Source organism: Gasterosteus aculeatus, chromosome 7, assembly GCF_964276395.1.
Source record: "Gasterosteus aculeatus chromosome 7, fGasAcu3.hap1.1, whole genome shotgun sequence".
NCBI classification, from domain to species: Eukaryota; Metazoa; Chordata; class Actinopteri; order Perciformes; family Gasterosteidae; genus Gasterosteus; species Gasterosteus aculeatus.
In genome coordinates, this window is record NC_135694.1 from 20,593,886 (window position 1) to 20,621,846 (window position 27,961).

At 46.3% G+C, this 27,961-nt stretch overlaps 2 protein-coding genes across 3 annotated transcripts; one reads left to right on the top strand and one right to left on the bottom strand.

The window, feature by feature from the left end:
* Window positions 1-2,400: 2,400 nt before the first annotated feature.
* tbc1d8b (TBC1 domain family member 8B) lies at window positions 2,401-15,235 on the top strand. Of its 2 annotated transcripts, XM_040181882.2 has the most exons (21): window positions 2,401-2,675; window positions 4,729-4,839; window positions 4,961-5,079; window positions 5,372-5,597; window positions 6,103-6,343; window positions 6,655-6,862; window positions 6,961-7,128; window positions 7,229-7,390; window positions 7,616-7,766; window positions 7,954-8,168; window positions 8,733-8,850; window positions 8,947-9,232; window positions 9,330-9,459; window positions 9,539-9,637; window positions 9,722-9,790; window positions 9,883-10,123; window positions 10,212-10,277; window positions 12,171-12,254; window positions 12,427-12,474; window positions 12,590-12,687; window positions 12,793-15,235. In XM_040181882.2, the coding sequence occupies exons 1-21, from the start codon at window positions 2,549-2,551 to the stop codon at window positions 13,222-13,224; spliced, it is 3,399 nt and encodes a 1,132-aa protein (XP_040037816.2). In that variant the 5' UTR covers window positions 2,401-2,548; the 3' UTR covers window positions 13,225-15,235. The 2 variants fall into 2 exon arrangements, with proteins under 2 accessions (XP_040037816.2, XP_040037817.2); XM_040181883.2 differs by lacking the exon at window positions 12,171-12,254.
* A 9,561-nt stretch (window positions 15,236-24,796) lies between these two features.
* gja2 (gap junction protein, alpha 2) lies at window positions 24,797-27,713 on the bottom strand. Its single transcript, XM_040180176.2, has 2 exons — window positions 27,395-27,713; window positions 24,797-26,478 (listed from the first exon to the last, which is right to left on the bottom strand). Exon 2 carries the CDS (start codon window positions 26,425-26,427, stop codon window positions 25,357-25,359), a length of 1,071 nt encoding a protein of 356 aa, XP_040036110.2. The 5' UTR covers window positions 26,428-26,478; window positions 27,395-27,713; the 3' UTR covers window positions 24,797-25,356.
* Window positions 27,714-27,961: the final 248 nt, after the last annotated feature.

The following is a 27,961-nucleotide window of genomic DNA, read 5'->3' on the forward strand; positions in this document are numbered from 1 at the left end:
ATGAGATTGGTCACTGCCCAGAAAGATAAGTGGCATAACAGCATTGGAGGAAAGATGGCGACGCCCATGATATGAGTGACGGTGTGGGCCGTAACATGTTTTTGCTGTTATTTGTGTGTTATTATGCGTCATGATATGATGCTGATCCTATATTCAACAGCCAGTTAGTTAACGTTTATGTTATTAAAAAGTGAAACTCTGTATGAAAGGCTGTTACAGCGAGTCTCAGCCATGACACATCTTTCCTTCAACGGTCTTTGGTTGGTGTCGCGAGTCCGATTCTTCTTCTTGACATTTCTACGGATTAAAAGCGGCCACAATGTGCTACTACTGCCCTCTACGGTGCGTTTAACACACAGCGCGTTTTAACGAGAATAGACGGAGAATTAAAAACTCGTGTGTTTTGAAGAAGAGAGAAAGAATACGAGGTTCTGTAAATACCAAATTCGTGTAAAACACATGGCAACGCAATAAGGCTTTACCTTAAATGTATTCATTCAAAACGCCTGAGGTAATAGAATAAAATGGTTTTACATAGTACTACAAAATGAATTTGGTAGGTGTAGGGCAAATGCATGGTAATGGTTTGTGTATATATGTTAATGTGAATGGGTTTACATTGGTTTAAAAATGTTGATGTTCTGAAGTCCCAATTTACAAATATGGCATTTTACAAATGATACTATAATAAACATTGTCTCACTCTCCGATCGATGCCCACAAAAGAAGAGATTATAGGATATATTGCATTATGTTGTCTTCTGCAACAGAAGTGGTCTGCGTAAATATGATGAAAATTGTTTTGTGTTCAAGCTGCTAATGCCCTTTAGTATTCCAAAGATATGTAGACTCAGTAGATTTGAAACCTGTAAGAATTCACTCCTGGGCCACCTGGTGGCAGCAACAACACTTGCATATTTTAACAATAATTGGGTGTAAATTGAGTGACGGTCAACCGTTCTGATATTTCTTTTGTTGAACTGTGTTTACTACTGATTCATATTGCAAACAGCATTCAGTCGTCAGTTTTCCTAAATCCAGTAGGCCACTAGAGTCTCCCTTAAATATGTTCAATGTTCAATTTTAAAGGGCGCGTCGTCGGTGGAATGTGTTTAAAAAGACAGGAAAAAAAGCAAAGAAATGAAAACAAAATGCAGAAGCTCATCATGATTGTTTAAAATTGTGTCTCACACAATCAGTTCCACATAAACTTGACTGTTGAGCGGGGATTGCCATTTCCAAGAGCTGCTTTTTGTTCTTGCTTTCTTACACAGTACATGGTCCAAAACATGTACACATAGTTGGGCTGCTTTTTTTCAAGCTGCCCAGGCCCATTTTTCCCAATTAAGGGATTCAAACAGCACACAATAGTATTGTAACATTCCACTGCACAGGACCCCAACCTCAACCTCGTCCATCAGTGAGTGAGAGCATATTTCTACACTTTAGTTCCCGTGTTTTGGGGAGAGATTTCCCCCACAGAGATCTTACTTGTTGTAAGATCAATAGTCACATTTGTTTTGGAAGACGAGATTGTGTAGCTTGAGAAACTTTAGTATCATGTAACAAAAAAATCAACTGTAACCTTTTATCTGTGCATTTAATTCACCATGTCAACATGGTGCTGCAAGACACTTATGCCATCAATGGTAAAGGATTTCAATCTATTTATACTGCTGATCCATTGGAAAAATCATCGCACTCACTTCCTGCATATGAATCAGCCATCATGTTGCATTTGTTTCTTTGAATGAAGCAATGATTACATTTTACAGCCCGAATAGAGTTCCAAACCACATACTTTGTTTTTACATTTTTGAAAGCACTCGATCTCCACCTTTAGATGTGTCATAAATAATAAGCTCATAGCTCAGATATCACAAAGACAACCAAACCGATAAACATGATAATTTAGATATGGGCGTTGATCGACATAGGATAGGATGCTTCGGATTAGGGAACGCTGTGCTATGGCCTGTTGGGCCTCTGTGCGTGAGACACAGAGATACATATTTTAATGTACGATATTAGTACATCCACATAACCACCCAAGAATGGTTGCAAAGCAAACACTGTTACCAGTTCATTGAAATAACAATTTACAAAGAGAAATATAATTCAAATACAAACATCAACGCTAGAAATATCAGTAAATAGGGGAAACTTAAGCATGCACATTTATTATTTTTTGTAGCTATATATATATATTTATAATTATAATATATAATTATTATATGATTATAATAATATAATAACGTTATAATAATAATATAAATAATGATATCGTGTCATAATAATACATGATATCATAATAATGACAAATAATTAATAAATTAATCAGTTATTCAGTAGTTTTTTGCTACCCGGAGAACCGCCTTCTCCTCAGAAACTACAATCCCAGAATGCATTGCGGCTCTGGCAGCATTTCTTGTCGACGTGGGAAGGGAGGGATTCGGACACAAACAAATGCCCCCGGGTTTGATGCGGGGCAACGTTACAGACAACCGGGACATGCCAGGCGGATCCGTAACTCCATGACAGTTGAAACATGTGGCTCAAACCCGATGAGATTCTGCTGAAGAACGCGTTCAAACTGTGGGTCACGGAAGACGACAACGAGTACTTCGTACTGCAAAGGAGACGCGGTTACGGAGACGGCGGAGGCGGTTTGACAGGTAACGTCAGCGGCTGCGTCCTCGACCTCCTCGCGCGCGCGTGTGTGTCGGTTACAGCCGCTTTCGGCGTCGCCGACACACACGTCTCAACTAAACAAGTTGCGAACGGGTTAAACTCGCCATACGTCGGCATGAGCTGACGTAGCGGCGTCCGCGCCGCGCGGGGCGGAATAACGTCCTCATGGCAACAGGTACGAGCCGAACGAGACAGCTGCTTTCCCGTGTTGTCATGGCAGCCTGCGTGACTCCATTCTTTTTCGCGGTGCTTGTGAGTGTACGTGCCGGTGCCTTGGCCCCTTTGCGCTCGTTACTATCGATGACAAGGTGGTAACCTCGTAAAAAAGAGGTGAGGTCGTGGGTGAACTTTGTGCCGTTGTTGTGAGATCGGGAGTCAAGGCGCATTACTGGGTGACGAAAACACAATCGTGGATTTCGGAGTAGCTACGTCATGACAATATGCAGATGTTTGACCAGTCGCTCTGAAGGGGACATTTACACTTTGTTGTTTCGCCCAAGTTTAGTCAGTTTGTGAAGATGTGCACAACTTTCTCCATGAGGTTAGACATTATTTAGGATGTCAGGAGCCGGCTACTTCCTGAACAATGAATGTGAGACATTGCTGCTTAGTTGAGTTGTTGAATGTGGTTTATGTCAGTGCTTTGACAACTACTGGTGTTTTCATTAGGCATATTGATTACAGTCAATAACTACTAAAAGTTAAAATGCTAAACCTATTATATGTACAGTGACATAAACACAGGCAGGAATTCTGACAAAATAAGTGAATGTCATTAAAATACATGTTAATTCAATAGATTGTTGATGAATTTCCTCATTACCAATAATTGCATCCCTCCTACAGATCTTTTGTCGAGCTTTCCATGTTTTTCTTGCGATGGACTTGTGGCATATAAATATCTGACAAAACCACACACTAACTTGGCCATCAGTGTAGTTATCAGACACACTGATCTGATTCTTTTAGCCTCGGTAACGGATTATTCTAAATTGGATTGAATTTTACACCTCAAAATGTATATTGAAGCTGTTGGTAGTACTTCCTCTTGGGAGTACAGTAAACTTTAACACACCTAGCAGTTTTAGGGAAGAGTGGTGCATTTTCCTAAGTAACCAGTTGCCAATAAGAAGAATAACGTGTTCGCTCATGACGCCTTCTCTTTGGAGCGCGCACCCTCAGACCCTCGGTTCCAACCAAACCCCAAGTGTGTTTGTCATGCAGAAACAACCTTGCAACCAGCTGACTGCATGACATTGTTCACTGACTGATGTCTAAAAAACATTGTCACGTGGTGCCTAAAATACCGCCAGCGGTTTTAACCTACAACTTCTAACCACATGCATCTGTGTGACCGACGCACGGTAATTAAAACATAGTAAGTGATAATGAATGTTGTTCTGACTGGAGACAAAAGGAGCAGTGTCCTTTTGGGGATTTTTAACAGCCGTGGAGGTTAAATACTACCTGATGGTACCAGGCCTGATGCGCTTGAATTCTCTCTGCAGCACAAGACCTTTTATGTCCAAAGCATCTCTCTATCTATCTTTCATGTGTTTAAGTCTCCACTGTGTGAAGTTGTTCCACACTGATGCGAACATAGATGATGTGAACCACGTTTGATCCTTTAAGTCCTTTAAAGCAGAGCATGTGGAGGGCTGGTCGATGCTCGGCAGGCAGGCCGGTATAATGCTGATGTAGTGCATGACTGTGGTTTCACTGCTACCTTGTTAATAATTCATGGAGGGCATGTGAGAGAGACGTTATTAAAGGTAACAGATTTAGCCCATTTCACTTGTGGGGCGCCGTCGGAGGGCGTGAGGGATCATTTCTATGCTCATCAATGCACAGGTTGCTGTCAAACAGCCATTTATCACCAAATACCATTTTTAACACTGACGTGATCGATTAACAGACAGTGATTCATCAATTATTATGTTTTATGCATACATGTCCAATATGTTTCAAAGGCATTGCATGTTTGAAGGTCACATACGACGCAGGTGGTTAAAAATATCAATGCGCTGTATATTACAGGCCTCCTCGTGGGAACTCTGGATACCGTGTTGGACTCCACATCCAAAGTCGCTCCATACCGCATTCTGCACCACACACCTGACTCTCAGGTGTATTGGTCCATAGCATGTGGTATGTTCCTATATTTCAATCTCATTCTGGATTACTAGAATTACTAGAGCAGTACTAGTAAAGTTACATTTAAGACAGTTGTGTTTTTCTAATGTTTTTTTCTCTCTTGACATGGGGTCAGGTGTCACAAAGGAGGAAATTGTTCAGCACTGGGAGTGGCTGCAACAGAACATCATGAGGACGCTCTCCGTGTTTGACTCCAGCGAGGACATCACCAGCTTTGTACAGGGCAAGATTAGAGTAAGAACCTCTTATCCCACATGGCTAATATGTCTACATATTAATCTCTCCGCAGTGCTGAAATCATAACACTACACATTACTGTATGAAGGCCTCTTGATTCTCGTAATACTGTTGTTATCCCTGATTATATGGAGCATTTCTTCTGAAGGTGTGGGTTATACACAAACAGCCACACTCTTTTCTTCCTTTGTCGATGTAAATATATTAATTTGAGCAGCATAAAGCAAGATGGTGCATTCTTTTATTGTCCACCTCAATCCGCAGTAACCTTTGATGTTTGATGTGTTAGGGTCTCATTGCTGAGGAAGGGAAGACATCCCTGGTGCTGGAGGAAGACCCGGAGAAGTTTCGGGAAGCCCTTTTGAGGTTTGAGAAGTGGTTTGAGCTGCCACCGATGGAAAAGCTGGTCACATATTACTCGTGCAGCTATTGGAGGGGCAAAGTGCCCTGCCAGGGCTGGCTCTACCTCAGCACGAACTTCCTTTGCTTCTACTCGTACCTGCTGGGAGCGGAGGGTGAGACCATTTCTCTTTATTTGACTAACAGCTGCCATTTCTCCTGCCAATTTTGATGGGTGGAAACAAACAGCGTGGCTGCTACTAATGCTAACCGTTGTTGGCTTTCGTGGTCTGAAAAGAACAATTTTTTCTTTCTCCACATAATTCTAGTTTACATTATTCTGAAAAGGCCATTGTACGGTGGCAGACCTCATAGTGCAGGTAGACTAGAAAAGCAGTCAGGATGATGGATAACACTGAATATTAATGAAGCCAAGTGACATTTTAAGAATTATCACAATAATGCTTTGAAAATGTTCATTGTTTGGTATCAGTAATCCTTTACAAAGGCACTAGTAGGTATGATGTTACTGGATGGATTTCTTCTTTCTAATTAATGAGCTTTTGACCATTTCTGTACTTAATTGCTTGATTATAATTTACCCAGCACTTGAAAATCTTTATCTTCGCAGCTGTGTGCGTTAGTCACTGGTCTCATTTTCACTCATTGTCATGACTGCAGTGAAACTCATCATCTCCTGGGATGAGATCTGGAGGCTGGAGAAAACTTCCAACGTTATCCTGACGGAGAGCATCCATGTCTTGGCCCATGGGGAGGATCACTACTTCTCCATGCTGATGCACCTAAACGAAACCTTTGTTATCATGGAACAGCTGGCTGACTACTCCGTCAAGCGCCTTTTTGATAAAGAGTCCTTCCAGAGAGAGCCAGCGCTGTCCGACCCCTTGCAAATTACCAAGAGGTAACTGTCTGCCCGCTGCAGTGCACAGCGGCACGGGATCCTGTCAGTGCCGGGTGCCCGCTTAAAGATGCAGAGGAAACAAAGTCTGACTTAAGTCTAAACGCGCGTTGTTATCTGTGGCTGGAGTGGCACGTAGACCACACATGACAATTCTAAAATCAACATACTGTAGTTGAATACTTTGAGAACCTATTCAAGCATTTATTTGGGTGACGATCAGCTAGAACCACGCTTTTTGAACTCTGAAATAATGTCATATAAATGTGATGTTCTGCTGATTGTTTTCTGCTTTATCCACCCAACCCCACCAGAGGCCTAGAAGCCCATGCAAAGAGTGAGCAGTTCCGGACATTTTTCAGGCTCCCCAAAGAGGAAAACCTGCTGGAGGTGCACGAGAGCTTCCTGTGGGTGCCCTTCAGCCATTTTAACACACTTGGCAAGATCTGTCTGTCTGAGAACTACCTGTGTTTCGCCAGCCAAGATGGAAGCCAATGTCATGTCATCATCCCAATGCGAGAGGTAGAGTGAAACCGGAGCGACGTAAACAATAACGACACAACAAACAAAATCCTGGATGAAGGGCAGAAAACCTAAAAGTGAACATTGACCTCCTCCAGGTTATAAATGTTGAGAAGTCAGACGCCAGCAGCAGGTCTCTAACGGTGTGCATGCGTGGAAAGAGGGCGCTGCGTTTCTCCGAGGTGCGAGGCTACCAGCTGCTCGCCAACACGATCCGGAGCAGGTGTGGGATTAGTGCGAGCCCTCAGCACTCAGCATCATCAGAGGTAACGTGGTTATCGCTTTATTTGTGCCATTGTAGCTCTACTCACAGCTAGTAGTGCTGTCCGACATGACTAATCTAATAATATGTATTTCTGACGTAAGGCCATACGGGGCGAGTGCCAGTCGCTCATCAACCACTTTGAGGACAACCCAGAGGACGTAACGCTGATGGTGGGACAGAAAGACAGCAGCAAGGCTGTGAGCACTGAGGCGCTCATGACCGTTTTCCACCCGCAGGATGTCGAAAACCTTGAACCCAAAATGGTAAATATAGAGTTTTGTTTTAAATGAGATATAACCTCCGCTACCAAAATGCGACTGTGTTACCCTGCAGGTCCTTCTCATGATCCGCAGGACGGGGCTGTTTTAGTGGGTGTCTGATGGATTCAGGGCTGGACATAAATTTAAAAAATCCCTCCGTTTAGAAATACAAATAGCTTTAAAAGTGTGGCAGGGCTTGTTAAATAACCCTGTGTGTGCATTCGGCAGCTTAAAGAAAAGATGAAGGAACAGTCGTGGAACATCCATTTCTCTGAATACGGACGAGGCACAAGTATGTTCTTCACCAGGAAGACGCGGGACCTGATTGTTCGTGGTGTGCCCGAGGCCTTGCGAGGAGAGCTGTGGATGCTTTTTTCAGGTATTTATTCGACAGACTTCACTCTGGCCGCGTCATTTATACTAAGGGACGGCTCAGTGATTAGTTGGCGAAGGCGTGCGGGATTGAGAGTGTTATGCTTCTTCAGCATGAATCATTAAATAAAACATGGCTGGTGTGGGATCTGAACAGCATCTGTTTTTTGGATTCACTGGTTCTTCCTCTGCAGGGGCTGTCAACGACATGGCCACTCATCCCGGCTATTACTCCGATCTGGTTGAACAGTCTTTGGGCACGAGCACTTTGGCTACAGATGAGATCGAGAGAGACTTGCACCGCTCTCTGCCAGAGCACCCGGCTTTTCAGAGCGACACCGGAATCTCCGCTCTGCGCAGAGTCCTTACCGCCTACGCATACAGGAACCCCAAAATTGGCTACTGCCAGGTGCTTTGATTTGTTTTCTTTGACAGGCGGAAAAGCCCAGATTGTAACTGTCACAACAACACACACATACATCTATATGTAAGTGTGTGTGTGTTTATTTACATATAAACATATGTAGAGGACAGACATGGACACATAAACTGTCCCGGCAATTTACTCACATGATCATTATTTACCTTTACATCTCTGTTATCATTTCGGGTTCTCTTTAACAGGGTGAGATTTTGTGACGTATGGTTATCGTAGAGACAACAAAGACCGTCGGACCCTTTTGGTTTTAAACCTGAGTCTTTTACGTGCAGCTGCTCTGAAAAGCAGAGGGATTTTTTCTTTAAAGGCCGAGTGCCTTAGGAAAAGCCTGTAGAGCTCAGAATGCCACATTGGGTCCAAAACCGTTGAATACATTTCTTTTAAAGGCACCAGAGCTTTGAAAAACATTCATTTCTGGAGACACCTTTTGTAAAATGGTCTCTCGCCTCCGTTACTGTGACCTTCTTACCTGACCTACTTGCAAATCAGGCAGTCTGTTTTTAAAAAAAAAAACCTTTTTTTCTGCCTGTTCAGGCCATGAACATTCTCACATCCGTTCTTCTGCTCTACGCCAAAGAGGAGGAGGCTTTCTGGCTCTTGGTAGCCGTCTGCGAGAGGATGTTGCCAGATTACTTCAACCGCCGAATAATTGGTGAGAGTACAATTAATTCCCATCGTGCTTCAGCTGCTAATGTCCAGACTCAAGAGAAAGTCGCAATCTGAACTGCGCCGATATCCCTTTCTTCAGGTGCTCTGGTCGACCAAGCCGTGTTCGAGGATCTGATCAGAGAAAACCTCCCCCAGCTGGTGGAGCACATGACAGACCTGAGTTTCTTCTCGTCCGTGTCCTTGTCTTGGTTCCTCACGCTTTTCATCAGTGTCCTCCCGATAGAGAGTGCTGTGAACGTGGTGGACTGTTTTTTCTACGACGGTATAAAAGCCATCTTGCAGCTCGGCCTGACAGTGCTGGACTACAACTTGGGGGCTCTGATCAGCTGCCAGGACGATGCCGAGGCCGTCACCATCCTCAACAAGTTTGTGGGAACGCAAAGCAAGCTGGCCAGATGTTTTTATTAAGCGTGATCACTGTGTAAACCACTGTCCTGCTTTCTCCCAACGCTGTTGTTTCAGATTCTTCGACAGCGTGACAAACAAAGACAGTCCCCTTCCGTCAACAGTGCAGCAAGCTTCAGTGGGCAATAACGATCGAGCCTCGCACCCGAAGGTGGATATCAGCGAACTGATCCGAGAGGCCTACGAGGTACCGTGTTCCTCTGTGTCGGTTTGATTCAGCGATGTCAGTTTTGGGATGAAGTAAACCAATCGTGCTTGGTTTTTAGAAATATGGAAATATCCGTACGGAGGAAGTCGAGAGTTCACGCAAAAGAAACAAACTGCATGTGATCCAGACACTGGAGGACACAACCAAACAGAATGTGGTGAGTGGCTGTCGACTTTACAGTAGCTGGCGTACCTGCATTGTTTCTGAGGCATTAAGGATGAATTTCATTATTTCTTTTCAGATTCGTGTGGTGACCCAAGAAGTCCAATTCAGTGCCTCACATCTCGACAGCATTTATAACTTGTTCAAAGTGAGTCAATTACACCACCCGGGATCTTGAGTGTGAGCATAGAAAATGTCACTGGTTATTAATTGACGTTTTTCTTTGTTTTCTATTTTCAGAGGCAGCATTTCCTGTGCTGCTATTGGACAATGAAGAGTCCAGCACTGCTCCATCATGACCCCAGCCTGGCCTATTTGGAGCAGTACCAGTTGGGTTTCCAGCAGTTCAGCACCCTCTTCTCTCTGCTGGAGCCCTGGGCTTTCTGCACCTCCAAGAGCACCCTCTCCCTCTGGGTCTTCCGCCTGATCGACGAGAACCAAGACGGCCTCGTCAACTTTAAAGAGTTCTGCTTTGCCCTCGGTGAGCTCGCCCGCTCTCTGCTCTCCGCTAACGCAGCCATTACCCTTCGTATCCCCGCTGCTATAATTTCACAATGCTCCCCCCGCAGATACCTTGTACAGTGGCTCCTTCACCAATAAGCTGAAATTCCTCTTCAAGCTGCACCTGCCACCAGGTGAGTGATGAGCATTTGTGCATTAAATCTCAATGACAAAAAAAATAAATAGTTTGAAAACTGTGGTCTATTGTAAACTACAAGATAGATACCTATTCATGTACCATCAGCTTCAACCTCTGACCCATTTCTCGCACAAAATGTATACAGTGATTACACATACATTCAGGGTTCAAAGTTCAAACACGCACTTTTTTTAAAAAGTGCATCCTTATCATTCCCTGGACTCTGCATAACGTGGCAGCAGTAAGATAACTACTGTCGACAGGAGAAGGCCGGAGAACAACACAAGGTCAGATAGTCTTTGTGCTCCGGGGATTAAAAATGTGGGTTTTGTCCATAACTCAGCACTTGATGAGCGAGCACATGGCCCGAGGCTACAAAATGTCCTTGAACGTGTGACTCTTGACTGCGTAACGTGTTTGTGCGGGCCTGAAGGCACGAGTAAAAATAGCCTATATTGGGTGAAAGAACTTTGCCATGGCAACGATGGGTGCGAAGGAGCTGTAAGGGCATTTTGCAGTGGTCCAGGGTTTATGATAAGGAGGAAGTGCTCAAATAACAACTGACAGCTTAACAGCAGACGAGCACTGACTCACTGTCTGTGACGTCTTATGTCATGTGGAGCGTTCCTTCCTTCAGCACCAAGGACAGGTCCCCAGTACTGAACTCTTGCAGATTTTAATCAGCTCGAGTGCTCCAGACTCTGCCTGATAAGTGGAACGGCATTTCTGAGATGTCATTCTACATGCACGTTGCGTTTCTATGTACAGCGGTGCGAGGCTTGTATTTCAGCATGATGTTTAAGAAAGCCGACCATCTGTTGTTTGGGCCGTGTATAGAAGCAATCGAGCAATGTCAGAACAAATCAAGGTACCAAGACAATAATTACCCAGGTTCAGTGGGGTTTTTTTTTTCATGATGCAAAAAAGCGCAATCGTCAACGCTTTTGAAGGCTGGCAGCTGTGCGTTGAGTTTCACAGTGGGACAGCCTTGGCCCCGGGGCCGAACACATCATTGATCGAGGAAATTAAATGATGTGCTTTCTGCTGTGTTTTTTTTTTAGTCCAAAACACAAAGTACAGCAGCTGAGCTCACTCAACAGCTTTGATCACAGAGCGGGGGGGAAGACAGCGCCACCATCTGTGTCCTGATTGTTAGTGAGGACAACAAAATGTCAGGGGTGCACTTGCTGTTAAGAGATGTACAATTGTGGAGCGTGAACAAATATTAAGCTGTATGTTGTGTGTGAATGTAAAGATGGTGATAGTGTACCATAAGTTATCTGTGTACAACAGTGAGAATATTATACTCTGTTGACCTGCTGGTTTGAAGATTCCAAAGATTTGGAGATAATCAGTCAATTTAATGATAATCGGCCAAATTAGATTTTCAATGATATTTGGGATTTTAGGTGGAAATTTGAGACGGTCACCTCAATGATTAAGTCTGACTCAGTTTAGATTATCAGAGTATCAGAAACAAATGTCTCGTCAGACACACAGAGGGACCAACAAGAGGATCATCTGGCTGTGCCGCTGACGCAGTGCCAAGCTATCTGCCAAATATAATGACACTGCCGGCTTGTGTGGGTAATTGTTTAATCCAGCAATGCAAACTGACATGCATGCATGCACAAACAGACATCGGTGGGGGTTGTAGCCGAAAAAGTACAGCACATCTCATTCAGCCTGACCTCGGACTTTGTAGGCAGATTCGCAAAGACGCAACCTACTTCAGGAGTGTCACATGTGCTTGCATTACACTGTGTTTAATCCACCGGTAACTCAGCGTGTATTAATATCTTTGTTTTTGTTTTTTTATCAAATTGGATCCCCATTGCTGCTGTGCTTCATCTTTCCTCTCCGTGCTCTCACATTCGGTATCTTTTAGCTTTCACAGGTAGTCCTTTGCACTTAAAGGAACAAAGAATTATTCCAGTGGCTGAAGACTCTTCTTACTTGAGTAGACTCTCTGGTCAGCCTCTTTTCTCTTCTTTTTCTAATAAAACTAAAATTTCACCCTTACCCCTTTCTCCTTACTCCTGTCACAATTCTGCCTTAATGCTTGCCTAATTTCCATGAATATATTGATTGTTGTAGCAGCATTCTGCTATGCCATTCGTCCATATGCTGCTTCTATTTTTCAGCGTTTGATCTACCCGAAGAGGGTGTGATAAGGAAAAGCCCCGAAAGAGGTAATATTTCAACAAATCCGATCCCTCACAAACACTCCGAAGCTCTAACAAAAAAAGCTGAGCATGTTTTTTTGGTTGTGTACGATTGTTTACGGTTTGTATGTGAAATTGACAGGTAGAGGAAAAGTGGACCTGCAGGCCTACCTGAAGCAGTGGCAGAACGAAATACTCCGGAAAGAGGAAACAATTAAAGACCTCCCCCGAATCAATCAGGTAACCTTTCCATGTGGTTCCATTAAGCGAGGGGACCATTTTCTTCCCGAGAAACGGCCAATTACCTGTGAAGCACAGTGTATATACTTCTTTTTTGTGTCCCAGTCTCAGTTCATCCAGTTCTCCAAGACACTGTACAACATCTTTCACGGCGATCCAGAGGAGGAGTCTCTATACCGAGCCGTGGCTCACGTGACCAGTCTTCTCCTGAGGATGGAGGAAGTGGGACGCAGGCTGCAGGAGCCCAGCAGCCCGTCAGGGTCCACAAAATCCGCCGACACTGCCGCCGCCGCCACCGCGGAGGAGGAGCTCTCGGCGGGAGAAGCTTCTACCTCCCCAGGGAGCTCCGGCTCCCGCAACAGTCCGGATGCCGGGGCCGACCTCACAGAGACGCAGTGGTCGTTTTCGTTCGAGCAGGTCCTGGCGTCTCTGCTCAACGAGCCGACCATAGTCCGCTTCTTCGAAAGGCCCGTTGATGTTCACACTAAACTGGGACAAGCGAGGGTCTCCCAGCTGAAGCTAAAGGCCAATAAGTGAAAGGATACATGAGGGAACTGATGCTTTGCTTCTCATTCAAGTCGCTATGAATTTCCTTTCTCCACCTGGGAAGACCAGCGGGCTGCTGTTGTTTTTGTTTTTGTTAGGAAGACGGTGGTGTCATAAAGGAAGAAAAGAGGAAGAAATCTGGTGTGTTTGGCACAAAACCGTATATAGCCACTATAAACGCTGCTGTTACCGCCCACGTTAGACCCCGTCACATATTGTAGGCTCGCTCCTCAAATCTGATTATGCATTTTCAAGCTCTGTGATGAAGTTCATCCTCTCATGTAGCCTCAGACTCTTTGGGTTTTAATTTCCCCCCCCCCCTATGCAGCATGGAGCATCCACAGTATTGTTGTGTATTTTGTTACGGGACATTCAGTACTGTTCCTTGTATTTAGAAACATGACAGCAGCGACAGCATGTGGTCCCGCCCTCTCGCTGATGTCATGATGCTGAAGTTCAAATCCACGGCTAACAACTCATCCTCTGGACAGCTCGATATAGTATAATAGATATTCTCTTAAAGATAACCGGTGTCTGCTAAAACAAACTAGTGTGCCCTGTGACTTAAGTGTCTGCTGTCGTTCGTGTTATTCTGTAAACGTCAATCTATTGTGAGAAACGCCAGCACAGTGAGGAGGGACGAGCTGCGTTGTCCCTGTGCGCCCCCCCCCCCCCCGAGACCATCTCATTGAGGATGTGTGATTTCAGTGCATGAAGGGTTCAATTACTTCTATTATATTGTTGCAATAATGCACAAGGGAGGATGCCGCACCGCCACAGTCAACTGTCCGCTTCCTTTTAACCACCGCACACGCTCAAATAGTATCACAGCATAACTTCAAGCATGTCACACTGGAGACTACGGCCAGTAAGGTGCGGCCTTTAGAATGCCACAGTGCTGCTGGAGGGAAATCTCCTGCACCGGCTTCTGAAAACGCGCCGCGTGTTCGCTTCAGGTCGCTGTGCTGGTTGCTCGTGTCCGTGTAGATGTGCGTGTGCGCGTAGAATGTTATGCTCTAGTGTCAGGTGCAGGATTTCGTGCATGGAGGTCAGTTCAACAGAGGTTTGATTATTGTATTTACGAGACAATGTGAGATATGAGCTTGTAGACTGTGGACGCAACTTAAACCCTTTGAAGGACATTTTATTTGATCAAATCTCAGGGTGCAATTTGTGTAAAATAAAAGGGAGAAAGGGATATTTTTGGGGGGATCTGGGATATATAAAGTATATAAGAGAGTTACAAATGGCTGTAAGATTCATATGTAGTGTATGAGTAGGATAGTTGCTTTGCTCGCCACATTATGCTAACTTTTGATGAACAGCCACTATAACTGCCCACCACAGAAAGCCAGATCTGACCGGAAGTATTTCAGTCGGTTCCTTTTTGTCTGTACATTTGCTGCTGCTTTAGTTTTTTTGGGCTTCTTTCTCAGGGAATCTTCTGCACAATGCTTTGAGATTCTCACGTTATAGATAAGCCTGCACCTCGGCCAAATCAGCTCGTCGTCTCGACGGGCGAGATTCAGAGCTCCGTCTCTGCTCGTCTGTCAGAAACAGTGTTTTTAGAAGTGCAATTCTCTGTGTCGTTCGTTTTTAGAGTTTTGCCATCTGCTTTTTGGTGGTTTTGTTTTTCAATTTGGCTTTAAGGACCAATCTGAAATGTATTTCATTGTTGGATCAATAGAGTTAGTTGTACATACTTTTTGAAAATTCATTGGAACCGAAAACACACAGCTGCCACTGTTTACATAGCTAATGTAAAAAAAATTATATATATATATTATATGTGTCATTGCTGCTTCAGTCCAAAGCGCCGTCCGTGATGTCAGTCCAGTACATGAAGCCATAATGAGACTGCGGCATACTTTCAAAAAAGTATCACTAATTAAACAATATTTGTCCAATTATTTCAGTACAACTTGCCAGGCAGTTTCATGCTGCATTTGTAACTTCTGATTTATTACTTATTCTAAAATGCAGATTAAAACATTTAATCAAAGACTATGTGTGTCTTTGTCCAAGGGGTTCTTAGCTTTTCATCTCAGTTAAGTGCTTATTGCTGTCTGATTTATGTAATAATATCTTAAAAATGAGGAATCATACAAAGGTTAAGTGAAGAAATATTGAACAGTGGTTCAGACATAACATATCTTAACATGCTCAGTAATGTCCTAGCTATGGTTCTTTGGGAAAACATCCCTTTTTTGGCTCAAAATAGGTTGTGGTTTTTGCTTGGTGAGGAAATAAAGTAAACACGATGACGTTTCTATAACAGGGGAAGGAAAATGTTCTGGGTGTAAGTCTGCAGGAGTGTGTACAGCAGGCACAATGCTCCAGCTCCTGCATTCATACATGATTCAACAAGTGTACATTTCCAAGCGTGGTCTATATGGCTTCCCGGCCTGTAGCTGTGGATTGAGAGCTTGTTTTGTGTCACGGTGCGGTTCTCGGTGGACCCCAAAATGCAGAGACAGGAGACAAGATGGTCTTCAAAAGGTTTAATCCTCACAGCAGGATACACAAAAACACAAGGCGCTGGAAAAGGAGGAGACGACGGAGGTTGAGCTGGCTGGGCTGGCGTAGAGCACGGGAGAAGAGAGCCGGGAGCCACGAGTTGCAGCGGGTACGAGCGGGAATACTCTGGCACCGGAGTGACGAGCAGAGCCTGTCTTTATGGCACAAGTGATTAGGTGGGATGGGAACCAGGTGTGTCTCGTTCAGCACCAACCTCGCCCTCCGCCGTCTCCTACTGCCAGGGAAATGGAAGAACACAAAACAACAAGTATCAAAAATCACACCACGACAGTACCCCCCCCTCAACGGACGCCTCCTGGCGGCCTACCAGGCTTGTCGGGGAACTCCCGATAAAAGTCCCTCAACAAGTCCGGCCCCAAAATGAGCGAGCGGGACACCCACGACCGCGCCTCAGGACCGTAACCCTCCCAGTCCACGAGGTACTGATACCCCCGGCCGCGCCTGCGGACATCCAGCAGCCGCCGGACTGAGTAAGCAGGATGGTTGTCAACAAGCCGGGGGGGTGGCGGGGGTTCGGCCGGAGGGCACAGATCGCTGGTGGAGACAGGTTTCAATAGGGACACATGAAAAGCAGGGTGGATATGTAATTCCGGAGGCAATTTGAGTCTCATCACACTAGGATTGATCACTCTCTCAATCTCAAAAGGACCGATGTATCTGGGATCCAGTTTCTTACTCACGGTCTGGAGCGGGATGTCCCGAGAGGAGAGCCACACCTTCTGACCAGGCTGATATGGGGGCGCTGGGGAGCGATGTCGGTCCGCCAATCGCTGATTGCGAGCAGCAGTACGTCTGAGGGCCGCACCAGCCTCGCGCCATACCCGGCGGGCTCGCCGGAGATGTTCCTGGACAGAGGGGACTGCCACTTCGGTCTCCTGAATGGGGAAAAGGGGAGGTTGGAAACCCAGGGAAGCCATGAAAGGAGACATGCCTGTGGCGGAGCTGACCAGGGAGTTGTGAGAGTATTCCACCCAGCTTAAATGGGTGGACCAAGAGGCAGGGTGTTTAGCAGAGACACAACGGAGAGCTGACCCGAGGTCCTGATTGACCCGCTCCGTCTGGCCGTTGGTCTGAGGGTGGTACCCAGACGAAAGGCTGACCGACGCCCCTAACGCTTGGCAAAAGGCTTTCCAGACCCGAGAGGCGAACTGAGGACCCCGGTCCGACACAATATCCAGAGGAATGCCATGGAGTCTGAACACATGTAGGACGAGGAGGTTGGCAGTCTCTAGAGCCGAAGGGAGTTTGGGCAGAGGGACGAAGTGCACAGCCTTGGAGAAACGATCAACTATAGTAAGGATAACAGTGTTACCCTCCGAAGGTGGGAGTCCAGTAACAAAGTCTACTGCAATATGGGACCAGGGGCGGTGGGGAATCGGCAGTGGGCGAAGGAGGCCTGCGGGCGCTTGGTGGGAGGATTTGCTGCGAGCACAAACGGAGCAGGCTGAGACGAATTCCCTGGTGTCGGCTGCGATGGTAGGCCACCAGAAACGCTGCCGGAGGAGTGTGAGGGTCCGGTGAGAACCGGGATGACAGGCGATCTTTGAAGCATGTCCCCACTGGAGCACGGAGGACCTGGCCGTGGGCGGAACAAACAGCCGATCTTGGGGGCAGTCCTCCGGGGCGGGTTGGTCACGTAGTGCCTCCTGGACCAACTGTTCGACCTCCCACCTAGCTGCTCCTACCACACAGGAGGCAGGGAGGATGGTCTCCACGGGAAGGTCTTCCACAGGGGAGGAGAACTGGCGGGATAAGGCGTCTGGTTTTATGTTCCGCGACCCAGGACGGTAGGAGAGGGTGAACTGGAAGCGGCCTAGGAACAGGGCCCACCGAGCCTGGCGCGAGTTCAGACGACGGGCCGAGCGTAGGTAGGAGAGGTTCCTGTGATCGGTCCATACTAGGAACGGGTGTGTGGAACCCTCCAGCCAATGCCTCCACTCCTGGAGAGCGAGGACCACAGCCAGAAGCTCCCGGTTACCCACGTCATAGTTCTTCTCGGCTGGGGTCAGACGACGGGAGAAAAAGGCACAGGGGTGAGTTCGTTGATCGACAGGGGATCGCTGGGAGAGCACCGCTCCAACACCGGTGTCCGACGCGTCCACCTCCACGATGAACTGAAGAGAGGGATCTGGGTGAGAGAGCACAGGGGCTGAGGTAAACAAGTTCTTAAGACGTCTAAATGCAGTCTCGGCTGCCTGTGACCACAAAAAGGGGGTTTTGGAGGACGTCAGCTGGGTAAGTGGTCCTGATACCTGACTGTAGTTACGGATGAATCTCCTATAGAAATTAGCAAATCCCAGGAATCTCTGGAGTTGCTTCCTGGTGGAAGGGGATGGCCACTCTGCCACCGCTTGGACCTTGGCAGGGTCCGCCTTCAGCTGTCCCTTTTCCACCACAAAACCGAGGAAGCTGACAGAGGTGACATGAAACTCACACTTTTCGGCCTTTACAAATAATCTGTTTTCCAGCAGTCTTCTCAACACCAGCCTTACGTGCTGCACGTGTTCCTCCAGGTCTCTGGAAAAAATCAAAATGTCATCCAAGTATACAAACACGAGACGATTGAGCATATCCCTAAGCACATCGTTGATGAGGGCTTGAAAAACTGCGGGGGCATTGGTCAGTCCAAAAGGCATGACCAGATATTCAAAATGGCCGAGTGGTGTGTTAAAGGCAGTTTTCCATTCGTCCCCCTCCTTGATTCTGACGAGGTGGTATGCGTTACGAAGATCCAGCTTTGAGAACACTGTAGCATGATGCAGGGGGCCAAAAGCGGAATCGATCAGGGGGAGCGGGTATTTGTTTTTAACAGTAATGTCATTAAGGCCCCTGAAGTCAATACACGGCCGCAAGGTCTTATCTTTCTTTTCCACAAAAAAGAAACCCGCCCCCACCGGCGAGGCGGAGGGGCGAATGAGGCCCGACGCTAATGAGTCTGTAATGTACTGCTCCATGGATTCTCTTTCGGGTTTAGATAAATTGTACAGTTTCCTGGAGGGAAGGGGGGAGCCGGGGAGTAACTCAATGGAGCAGTCATAAGGACGGTGAGGAGGGAGAGACAGTGCACGGTCCTTGCTGAAAACCTCCTGGAGGTCGTGATAGGCGGAAGGGACGTTGGACAAATCAATGGTCTCAGACGGGCTTGGCAGTGAGGGGGTACTGAAAGGGATAGCCGAATGTAGACAATGGGAATGACAGAAAATGCTCCAATTGGTGATGGTCGAGTTAGACCAGTCAATATGGGGGTTGTGCAATCTTAACCAGGGGAGACCTAGGACCAGAGGGCAGGTGGGCGAGGGAATGACAAAAAAAGATATGATCTCCTGATGGTTACCAGAGAGCTGGAGGGAAATAGGAGCAGTACGGTGAGTAACATGAGCGAGTAACTGACCATTCAATGCAAAAACGTCTTTGGGCACAGAGAGAGTCTCCGTTGGCAGGTTAGCTTGATTACATAGTTCGGAGTCAATAAAATTATCATCTGCCCCACAATCAACAAAAACCTGTAATGGCAAGGAGTTCTGGGCGTACCGGAGAATGCCGGGGAGAAGAATGCGGTTGGAGGGTGTGGAGGGGGATGTGGTTCGGCTCACCAGCGTCCCTCCGGTGGCTGATGGGCCTGCCCTTTTGGCAGCTGAGGGCAGGTGGGGAGGAAGTGTCCGGGCTGCCCACAGTAGATGCACAGCCTGTTCCGGACTCTGCGCTCCCGCTCGGCCAGGGACAGTTTCATCCTTCCCAACTGCATGGGTTCTTCACGACTGGGGGTGGAAGAAAAACGGGGTCCTGGAGCTGCTGCAGGAACGGTGGCCGGAGATGGCTGTAGGAATTCGGCCGGAGACGGTGAGTTCAGCAAGGAGGGGAGGGGGTTTCCCTGTCTGCCTAGCCTCTCCCTACGTCTCTCTCGTAGCCGGTTATCCAGCCGTATAGCTAAGGAGATCAAATCGTCCAGAGACTGGGTCTCATCACGTGCGGCCAATTCGTCCTTAACACTGTCAGCTAACCCCTTTAGAAAAACACTTTGTAGTGCAGCCTCGTCCCAATTACTCTCCGCTGCTAAGATGCGGAAATCAATAGCGTAGTGAGAGACTGACGCCGAACCCTGGCGGAGGGAAAGGAGCCGGTTACCGGCTTCTTTACCCTGCACCGGGTGATCGAATACTTTGCGCATCTCAGACACGAAAGCTAGGTAGGAGTTTGTAACCGCAGAATCCCTGGTTGAGATGGCTAGCGCCCAAGAAGAGGCCCGGCCAGACAATAAACTCATAATAAAAGCTATCTTAGATTTATCAGCAGCATAGGTCACAGATTGTTGATCGAAGACTAGAGAACACTGGTGTAAAAACTGACTGCATGCCCCTAACTCACCCGAATACCTGTCTGGGGTGGGGATGTGAGGTTCACGGACAGGGCTGGGAAGCGGGGCTGAGGGCGCTGCTGCTGCCGCGGCCGAAACCAGTGGATCTCCGGTGGGGGCCAACGAGGGGATGCGGGTGACTACTTGATCCAGACGACTACCGAGCTGGGTGACCCCGGAGGAGAGTTTCTGGAGCGTTTCCATGATTTCGTGGATTACTTGCTCGTGTTGTCCAACTCGGGTGCCTTGCATGGATAATGCCTGCCGTAGTTTGTCGGTCTCTGCGGGGTCCATGACTGGCCAGAGTATTCTGTCACGGTGCGGTTCTCGGTGGACCCCAAAATGCAGAGACAGGAGACAAGATGGTCTTCAAAAGGTTTAATCCTCACAGCAGGATACACAAAAACACAAGGCGCTGGAAAAGGAGGAGACGACGGAGGTTGAGCTGGCTGGGCTGGCGTAGAGCACGGGAGAAGAGAGCCGGGAGCCACGAGTTGCAGCGGGTACGAGCGGGAATACTCTGGCACCGGAGTGACGAGCAGAGCCTGTCTTTATGGCACAAGTGATTAGGTGGGATGGGAACCAGGTGTGTCTCGTTCAGCACCAACCTCGCCCTCCGCCGTCTCCTTACTGCCAGGGAAATGGAAGAACACAAAACAACAAGTATCAAAAATCACACCACGACATTTTGCAAACTATATGAATCACAGGTTTTTACGTCTACCTTGTTGGTTATGTTTTGGTTTTCTTTTTTTCAAAAAGGTATCAAAATAAAGAATGATGGTTCTATGAATATGATTTTGGACATTTTACCTGGAGCACCTTGGATCTGCACACACCTACAGTGATTCAAATTGGATTTATGAAAAGTTTGTAGTGAAGTTTTTGGTTACCTGTTAGGGTTATCCATCAAAATGTTTTATATTTGTCTATATGTATATACTATAGGAAAAGATCATGTAGTATTTTATTGTATAATAAATACAGCCATAGATGACAATGTGAAAAAAACATTGCACCATGTGACTTTTGTCACATGGTGCAATGAGAAAATATATAAATAACACAATGTGCTCATGCAGAAGAATCATTTTAATCTTAATAATATTTCTAAAGCCACAAAAACAGTCTTTGAGCATCAAGTTTAACGCTAGTCTCAACAAGGAAATCTCTAGACCTGAATGTGAAACCAAATCACAGACCTTTAACGGTCGAGCAGAGCGACCTAAAGCGTCGGTGCTACGGCCTCAGACGCTCAGTCACCCCGGGTCACCAGTCCAGTTTGTGGGACGGACAGAGAATTTAACATGCTTGACCTGACGAGATGGCTTGTAAATATGGGGCAAAATAGTTCAGCCACTTATGGAAGAAGTCTGACCCGGCGGTGCTCTGTAAGTGAGAGTGAGAATTTAAAAGTGTATCCTACATGCTGAAGAGACCTGAGTGTGGTTGGCATGTGAGATCTTGCAGCGACTTCCTGGATTACCTGCAGACGGTTGATGGCAGTCATACGGAATTAGAGAGTAAAGACCTCTCGCTGTTTAGCTGCTAAATGCACGACTATGTTCACTTGCTCGACTGTTACGGCCAAAAACAACATTATGGAAGCGTGACAGTGAGTCAAATTAGCAGGTGGGACAGACGGCTAAATTATGAGCTGAAACCCGTGTTAAAGCCAAGAGACATAATTTTCTACATTATCAGTTGACCAAATATATGCTCATTGTGTGTGTCATATTTTTAGGGAGAGAGACTCCAAACTTAACCCGTAAGTCTGGAAGTTTCATAACAGCCGACAACCCAATAGCCAACCAACTACAGTCTGTGGCATGTTTTCAACCCAGATCCAAAAACCTACATGGTCATGTTACAGTGCATTTTTGAAGACTTTTGAAAATGCAACAGGAAATACGCTTTTTCTTCTTTTTTTTTCTAAAACCAGATATTCAACTTTCAACATGTAAATAATTTGTGAAGCAGCGTTCTGTCCATACAGGCTCACAACAAATTTCCATTAACACCAAAATGTCCCCTTCGTTGACTTGTCCTACAGTTCTGATTTACGGGGAGTGACTGATGGTGTCTGCGTATCACTTCTACTATTCTGGCTCAGAGATTTGGTTGCGTAAGGTTAGAACCCGGAGTTCACAGCGCTGAACCCTGGTCACCTGTTCTGTTTCCATCCTTGTCCTGTCAAGAGGCTGCTTTGGCAGTGTGATGGTCCTTATCCTGGATTGTAACATTGATAAAAGTCAGAGGAGAACCTATAGATACACTTTTTTTTTGTGAGCCCAGGCTAATCTAAAAATATTTCATCGCATGCTGTAATTGTAATATTTTCCCTCTTTAACTTGCAGTCAAACAGCGCTTTCCGGTGGAGAAAGTGAAGCAGTTACTGAGTTGTTGGTCTATAACTGCCTCAATCACTTGCTGCTGCTTTGAGAGGGTTTAACATTGAAATAAGTCACACAACAACACAAACAAACCATACAACAAAGCAGCAGTAAAACAGCAACATGCGATGGGACGGGCCTGCTCTAATTTGCACAAGGGTCAACTACTGGATGAGGACCTCGCACAACCCCACTGCAAACGATCCTCTTAAGCATTTCTCCTCTCGCAGACCAAGTGTCTTACCTGAGCAGACAGCAGGATTGATATCTAAACATCTGTGCATGTCACTGAAGACAGACATTCAAAGTGCCTCTGGCATCATACTGGAGGATTTACAATATACGACTGAATGAATGAAACAATTGTGGTTGTAAATCAGCTGCGTGGAACAGAAGACACACTGCACTATGCACTCCAAACTTAACGGTCTTTATTTTCAGCCAAATTGTTGCCAACAACTTATTGTTGCTGATGCAGGGGAAGAAACCTTTGGCCCTGTACCCCCAACGCATCCGCAAGTGTGCATGAGAGCTATTTATAGCAGCAGCAGTGTGGAAGTCTTTGAAGCAGATCTCTCACCAGCGGGATGGCATGTGTTTTAGAAACGGGTCCATCCACACTCCACTTTGCTGCAGCTGCTGAAAACCAAGCAGTTAAAATAGCGGCTTCGGTCTAACACGGCCGCATAGACAGCAGATCGAATCATAGCAGCGACTGCACTTCACGGTTACACAAATCTTGCAAATGTGTTTTCTCCCAGTTTTTGATGGTTTTTTTTTCAGTACCAGACTGTTATTTATTGGCTACTTCAAATAATGTTCACCAACTCGACCCAATAAGGTGAGAGTCCATCCGTCCATCTTCAAACCGCTTATCCGTCATACAGGGTCCACTGGAGTCAATCCCAGCTAACTTCGGGCGAGAGACTGGGAACACCTCGGATTGGTCCGGCAGCCAATCGCAGACAAACAACCATTCACACTCACATCCCCACACCTACGGGCAATTTAACCCTACCAATTAACCTGAGCTCCAACGCACGTCTGTGGACTGGGAGTACCCGCAGAGAACATGCAGACTCCACGTCGTTTAGGGACTTGGGGTCAGCACTGATTTGACTGTGGCCTAGAGAGGCGTCAGATCACCTCCTGGGCACCACCGAAGTGCCCTTAAGCAAGATATTTAACCTCTAAGTCGTTAAAGTGTCAGTCGGCGCTGAGCTAACAATGTGAAGCATGCAACCGCCGCTTTGCTGCGGGCAAACGGAGAGGAGCGGCGACAGCTCAGCAGTTTACAGAGTTTACAAGTCATTATCTTCACGTGTGACGATGTTGACTTTCACATCTGAATCCACTCAAATGATTCAAAAATTCACACTAAGGTGAAAGCGCTAACCCCAAAGTGTGCTGACTAAAACAAGTCCAAAATTCACATTTTCACGTTTGCTAATTGATTGCTGTGATGAACACAGAAACATCAGATATAAGATAAGATGTGTATGAGATGTTTCTGTAAATGCTTTTATGTCTGGCTCTGAAACTGGCATTTGAGGAGCTGTAGCATGAATCACACAATGACTGCAGCTGTACTCTATCAACAACTTGCCTCCAGCTGTGGTCATGTTGTGGAAATGGTGCATGTCAGTAGAAGAAATACTGCCAGTAGATCTCAGACTAACACTTTATGACAGGTACCGTGTTTGTGGAATCAACGTTATCTTTTGCCTCTTGCTGATACAATATATCTGATATTTGACATACAACATGTTCGCTGAACACTTTTGCTGCACTTAAGTCCTGCATGTAACAAAGTCCAGGTTGCCATTGGCAACCAAATCTCGGCCTTTGTTCGGCATCATTGGCAACCATTTGTTAAAATAAGACAAATAGCAACGTTAACCCCAAAATAGATTTATCATTAATTACACAGTAATATCTCTTGCCCACATTCTGATGCTGCATGATGAGCCGTTAGCCGTCTCAGTCTCATCGGCTGGATGTCAGAGGGGTATCTGCTGACTAAGCAGAATCAACAGACTGGAGGTCTCCCTGAAAATATGGAATATCGACCACAACAGTTCAATGCTGAAGGGCCAATTAATCTGCGGTGGTGGTAACATCAATTTGAAAAACAGCCAAAAAGAACCAGTGACTCGCTGGATTTATTTTGAGGGATCGGCTGCACTATTGGTATCTATCAGGGATTGAGACTAACTCACACTAACTAAAAACACTTCATTCAAATTCTGGAAAGTACACAAACTACTGAATGAACTTGTTTGGTTACTGTAATAAATCTTTTATTCTTTTAAGGTACATTTTCCATTACGAAGCTGATAACTGCATAGAATCATGATTACTAAAAATATAACGTGAATTAACAATGGCAACGATTTATTATCTCCATTTTGTGAAGTCAAAAGCCAACAACTGGTTGCCGGCCTCACAGTCATGAATCAAGAATTCCAAAGTCTCATATATTAAGTAATGACAATTAAATATTATTAAACACATTTTAGCTCATAATTTGGTTGAGAAGTAAAGTTCAATGGAAAAACAGAGACGGTACATCAACATGATGAAAGGGACGTTCGTGTCTCCCAAACATTTCATACATTCCAACAGCAGCTTTTTACTGCAAACTTTGACCGTGCATCTCACAGTTTTACTCAATCCCTCAGGTTTCCTTCTGAAAAAATCGGATCACAAAGCCTTCGTCCTGTTTCTAATGGCACCTCGCATGTTGTGCATTTTCAAAGCTGTCGAATCTTGTATCCACTTAATAGTATTGGCAGTAAAAGTCTTCAATACTCCTACGCAAATGAAAAAACATTGTCACTAGATCTTCAGGTCATCCAGCCTGCTCTTGTTGTTGCTGTGTTTGCTTGACTGACTGTTTCTGCGCTGATGTTCGCCGGGCAACTCAGAAACGGGGCCTGAGATTTTGCTCTCCTTCGCTTCGTCTCCCTCTGGTTTGCCTTTTCTCTCCACGGCCATGTTGTCTCTGTTCTGCTTGTGAACCGCTTTGCTGTTGTAGGGGCTGTAGGCGGCGTTGGGCGCCGCCGCGCTGTACTTTGAGTCCACGGGGAAAGGACTGGGCACCGCGGCGTGACCCGAAAAGAAGCTGTAGTCGGGGACGTATGGCACGACAGCCTCGTTTAAGGCCTTCGGAGCCTCGCGCGCAGCCCGCGCCCGTCTGTAACTGAGGCCCTGGTGGCACTTTGTGAAGCCTAGATGGTACATTTCCACCAGGTTGAGCAGCAAGGAGACGCAGGCCACGGCCAGCATGAACAGGATGAATATGGTCTTCTCGGTGGGTCGAGAGATGTAGCAGTTCACCATGTTAGGGCAAGGCCAGCGGTCGCAGGTGTACATGGGCTTTAGCTCAAAACCGTACAGGAAGTACTGGGCGACGATAAAAGCCACCTCAAACAGGGTCTTAAAAATGACGTTGAAGACGTAGGTTCGCAAAAGTGCGCCTTTCAAGCGCACGTGGCCCTGTTTGTCTTTGACCGAGGCCTTCTTGGCTTTGGTCGCGTGTAACTGCTCGTGCATTTCCTCGTCGGTGGCGAGGTCCTTTTCTTTCTGCACCTCCTTTTCCTCCATGCGGACCAGGTGAAGGATGTGGCCCAGATAAATGAGCGTTGGCGTGGAGACAAAGATGATCTGCAACACCCAGAAGCGGATATGGGAAATGGGGAAGGTCTTGTCGTAGCAGACGTTCTGACAACCGGGCTGCTTGGTGTCGCAGGTGAAGCCCGACTGCTCGTCGCCCCAAACCTTCTCAGCGGCGGATCCCAGCACCAGGATGCGGAAGATGAACAAGACTGTCAGCCAAACTTTGCCCACAACGGTTGAGTGCTCCTGGGCGCTCTCCAGCAGCTTCCCCAGCGAATTCCAGTCCCCCATTATGGCTCGCAAGTAAGACTCAGGTGATGTCGAAAAAACCAGGAGTGACGCCTGTAACGAGAGGAGGTGAAAATGTTTGACTTGGATTAAATGAACACTGTAATGCGGTTGACTCCGGCCCAGTCGTTTATCTTAAAAACTTGCTTTGACATGGTTGAGAAGGTGGGGGTAAGTGCTCCCGGCAGAATGATGGTATTTTTATGTATGCACAATATTAGTGCCACACACACAATGTGGGAAATGTAAAAAGTGAGTTAATGAAATATCTGAATCTTAATAAGAATTTAAGATGGCACTTTACACGTAACACCATTCATTATATCCAATAAGGAGCTTCATTCAAAACAGTTTGGTCATTGTGAGAGTGACTCATTCCACTACAAATATGGTATTTGTTTCTGCTTAACTGTTACCCCACAGGCAAGGGCTACTGTAATAGAGACATTGATTTATTATAAATTCCCTGTTTGTACTCTGAGAGGTGGCGTCCTGTCGGGAGTAGGCTGGTAAAGAAGGCAAGGACACAGCTGACTGTGTGTGAGAGAAAGCCCTGGAGCAGGCAAGGGAGACTCCTAGATCTTGTGACACAGAAGCCAAAAGTGCTCCCTGACTCCAGTGTTAAGTTTCTAGTTTAGATATCAGGCGCCTATTGGGCAAGAGGAGAAAAATGTACTTTGAAAATAGTTGTACTTGTCTGCAAGGATCAGAATTACATATATTGTGTCTCGGAAAATCCGTTAAATAGGTAAAGTTCGTCAAACAGAATTCAAAGTATCATTTAAAGGATTAAAACGTCACAAAGTAGTGACTGTTGTTATTGACTGAGCCAGGATTTCATTTTCACATTTCTTATCGGGTATATTATTTAAAAAACACTCTTGATGGCTAAATTAACTTTGGAACTGTAACGTCTTGAGTTAGACATTAAAAACAGGTATTTTATTTGTCTGCATTTAGAAAAACGTACCTTATAACGTTCATCTCCTACAGCAGCGCAGATCCACTCCGCCTCTTCGGTTCACAGAGAGGCCATGTTCTCCTGAAGAAACTGCTTGACCGAGATAAACTTTTCACCGGAGCTTCTGCGATCCCGCCTGCCTCACTCCGACTCCGAGCTGATCAAACGCCCCCCGTGTTCAACACAGGCCGCCACAACTGAACCACTGCGGCCTCCGTGCCGGCACAGACGAAAACATTCCCACTCGCAGGAACGTATAAGACCCTTTTGCTCAGGAGGTAAAGCCATTCAACGGAGTGGCAGCTGGGGAGTCCAGTGAGGATGCACGTTGGTCTTACATGCCGGTGGGATCTAAATATAATTCACGGGGATGGGAGTGGCTTCGGTGTCGCTCTCGAGGCGACCCTTGACATGCGTGGAGGAGCTCCAAACAGTGTCGAGCCTTCAGTCAGCGCTGCAGGGAGCGTCGTTGCTCGTTGGGCGACTGATAAGCTTCCTGCGCGCTGATAACACGCACACAGAAAGGATGTATGCAAACGTAACCTTCTTCTGCTTGTCACAGTGGTTTTGTTCCAC

Bases quoted from the DNA above. Each gene is read 5' to 3' on its own strand.
- tbc1d8b (XM_040181882.2), top strand. From the start codon at position 2,549: ATGTGGCTCAAACCCGATGAGATTCTGCTGAAGAACGCGTTCAAACTG. The intron at 6,344-6,654 runs GTAACTGTCTGC...CAACCCCACCAG, and splicing joins CCCTTGCAAATTACCAAGAG to AGGCCTAGAAGCCCATGCAA. The intron at 7,391-7,615 runs GTAAATATAGAG...TGCATTCGGCAG, and splicing joins AAAACCTTGAACCCAAAATG to CTTAAAGAAAAGATGAAGGA.
- gja2 (XM_040180176.2), bottom strand. From the start codon at position 26,427: ATGGGGGACTGGAATTCGCTGGGGAAGCTGCTGGAGAGCGCCCAGGAG.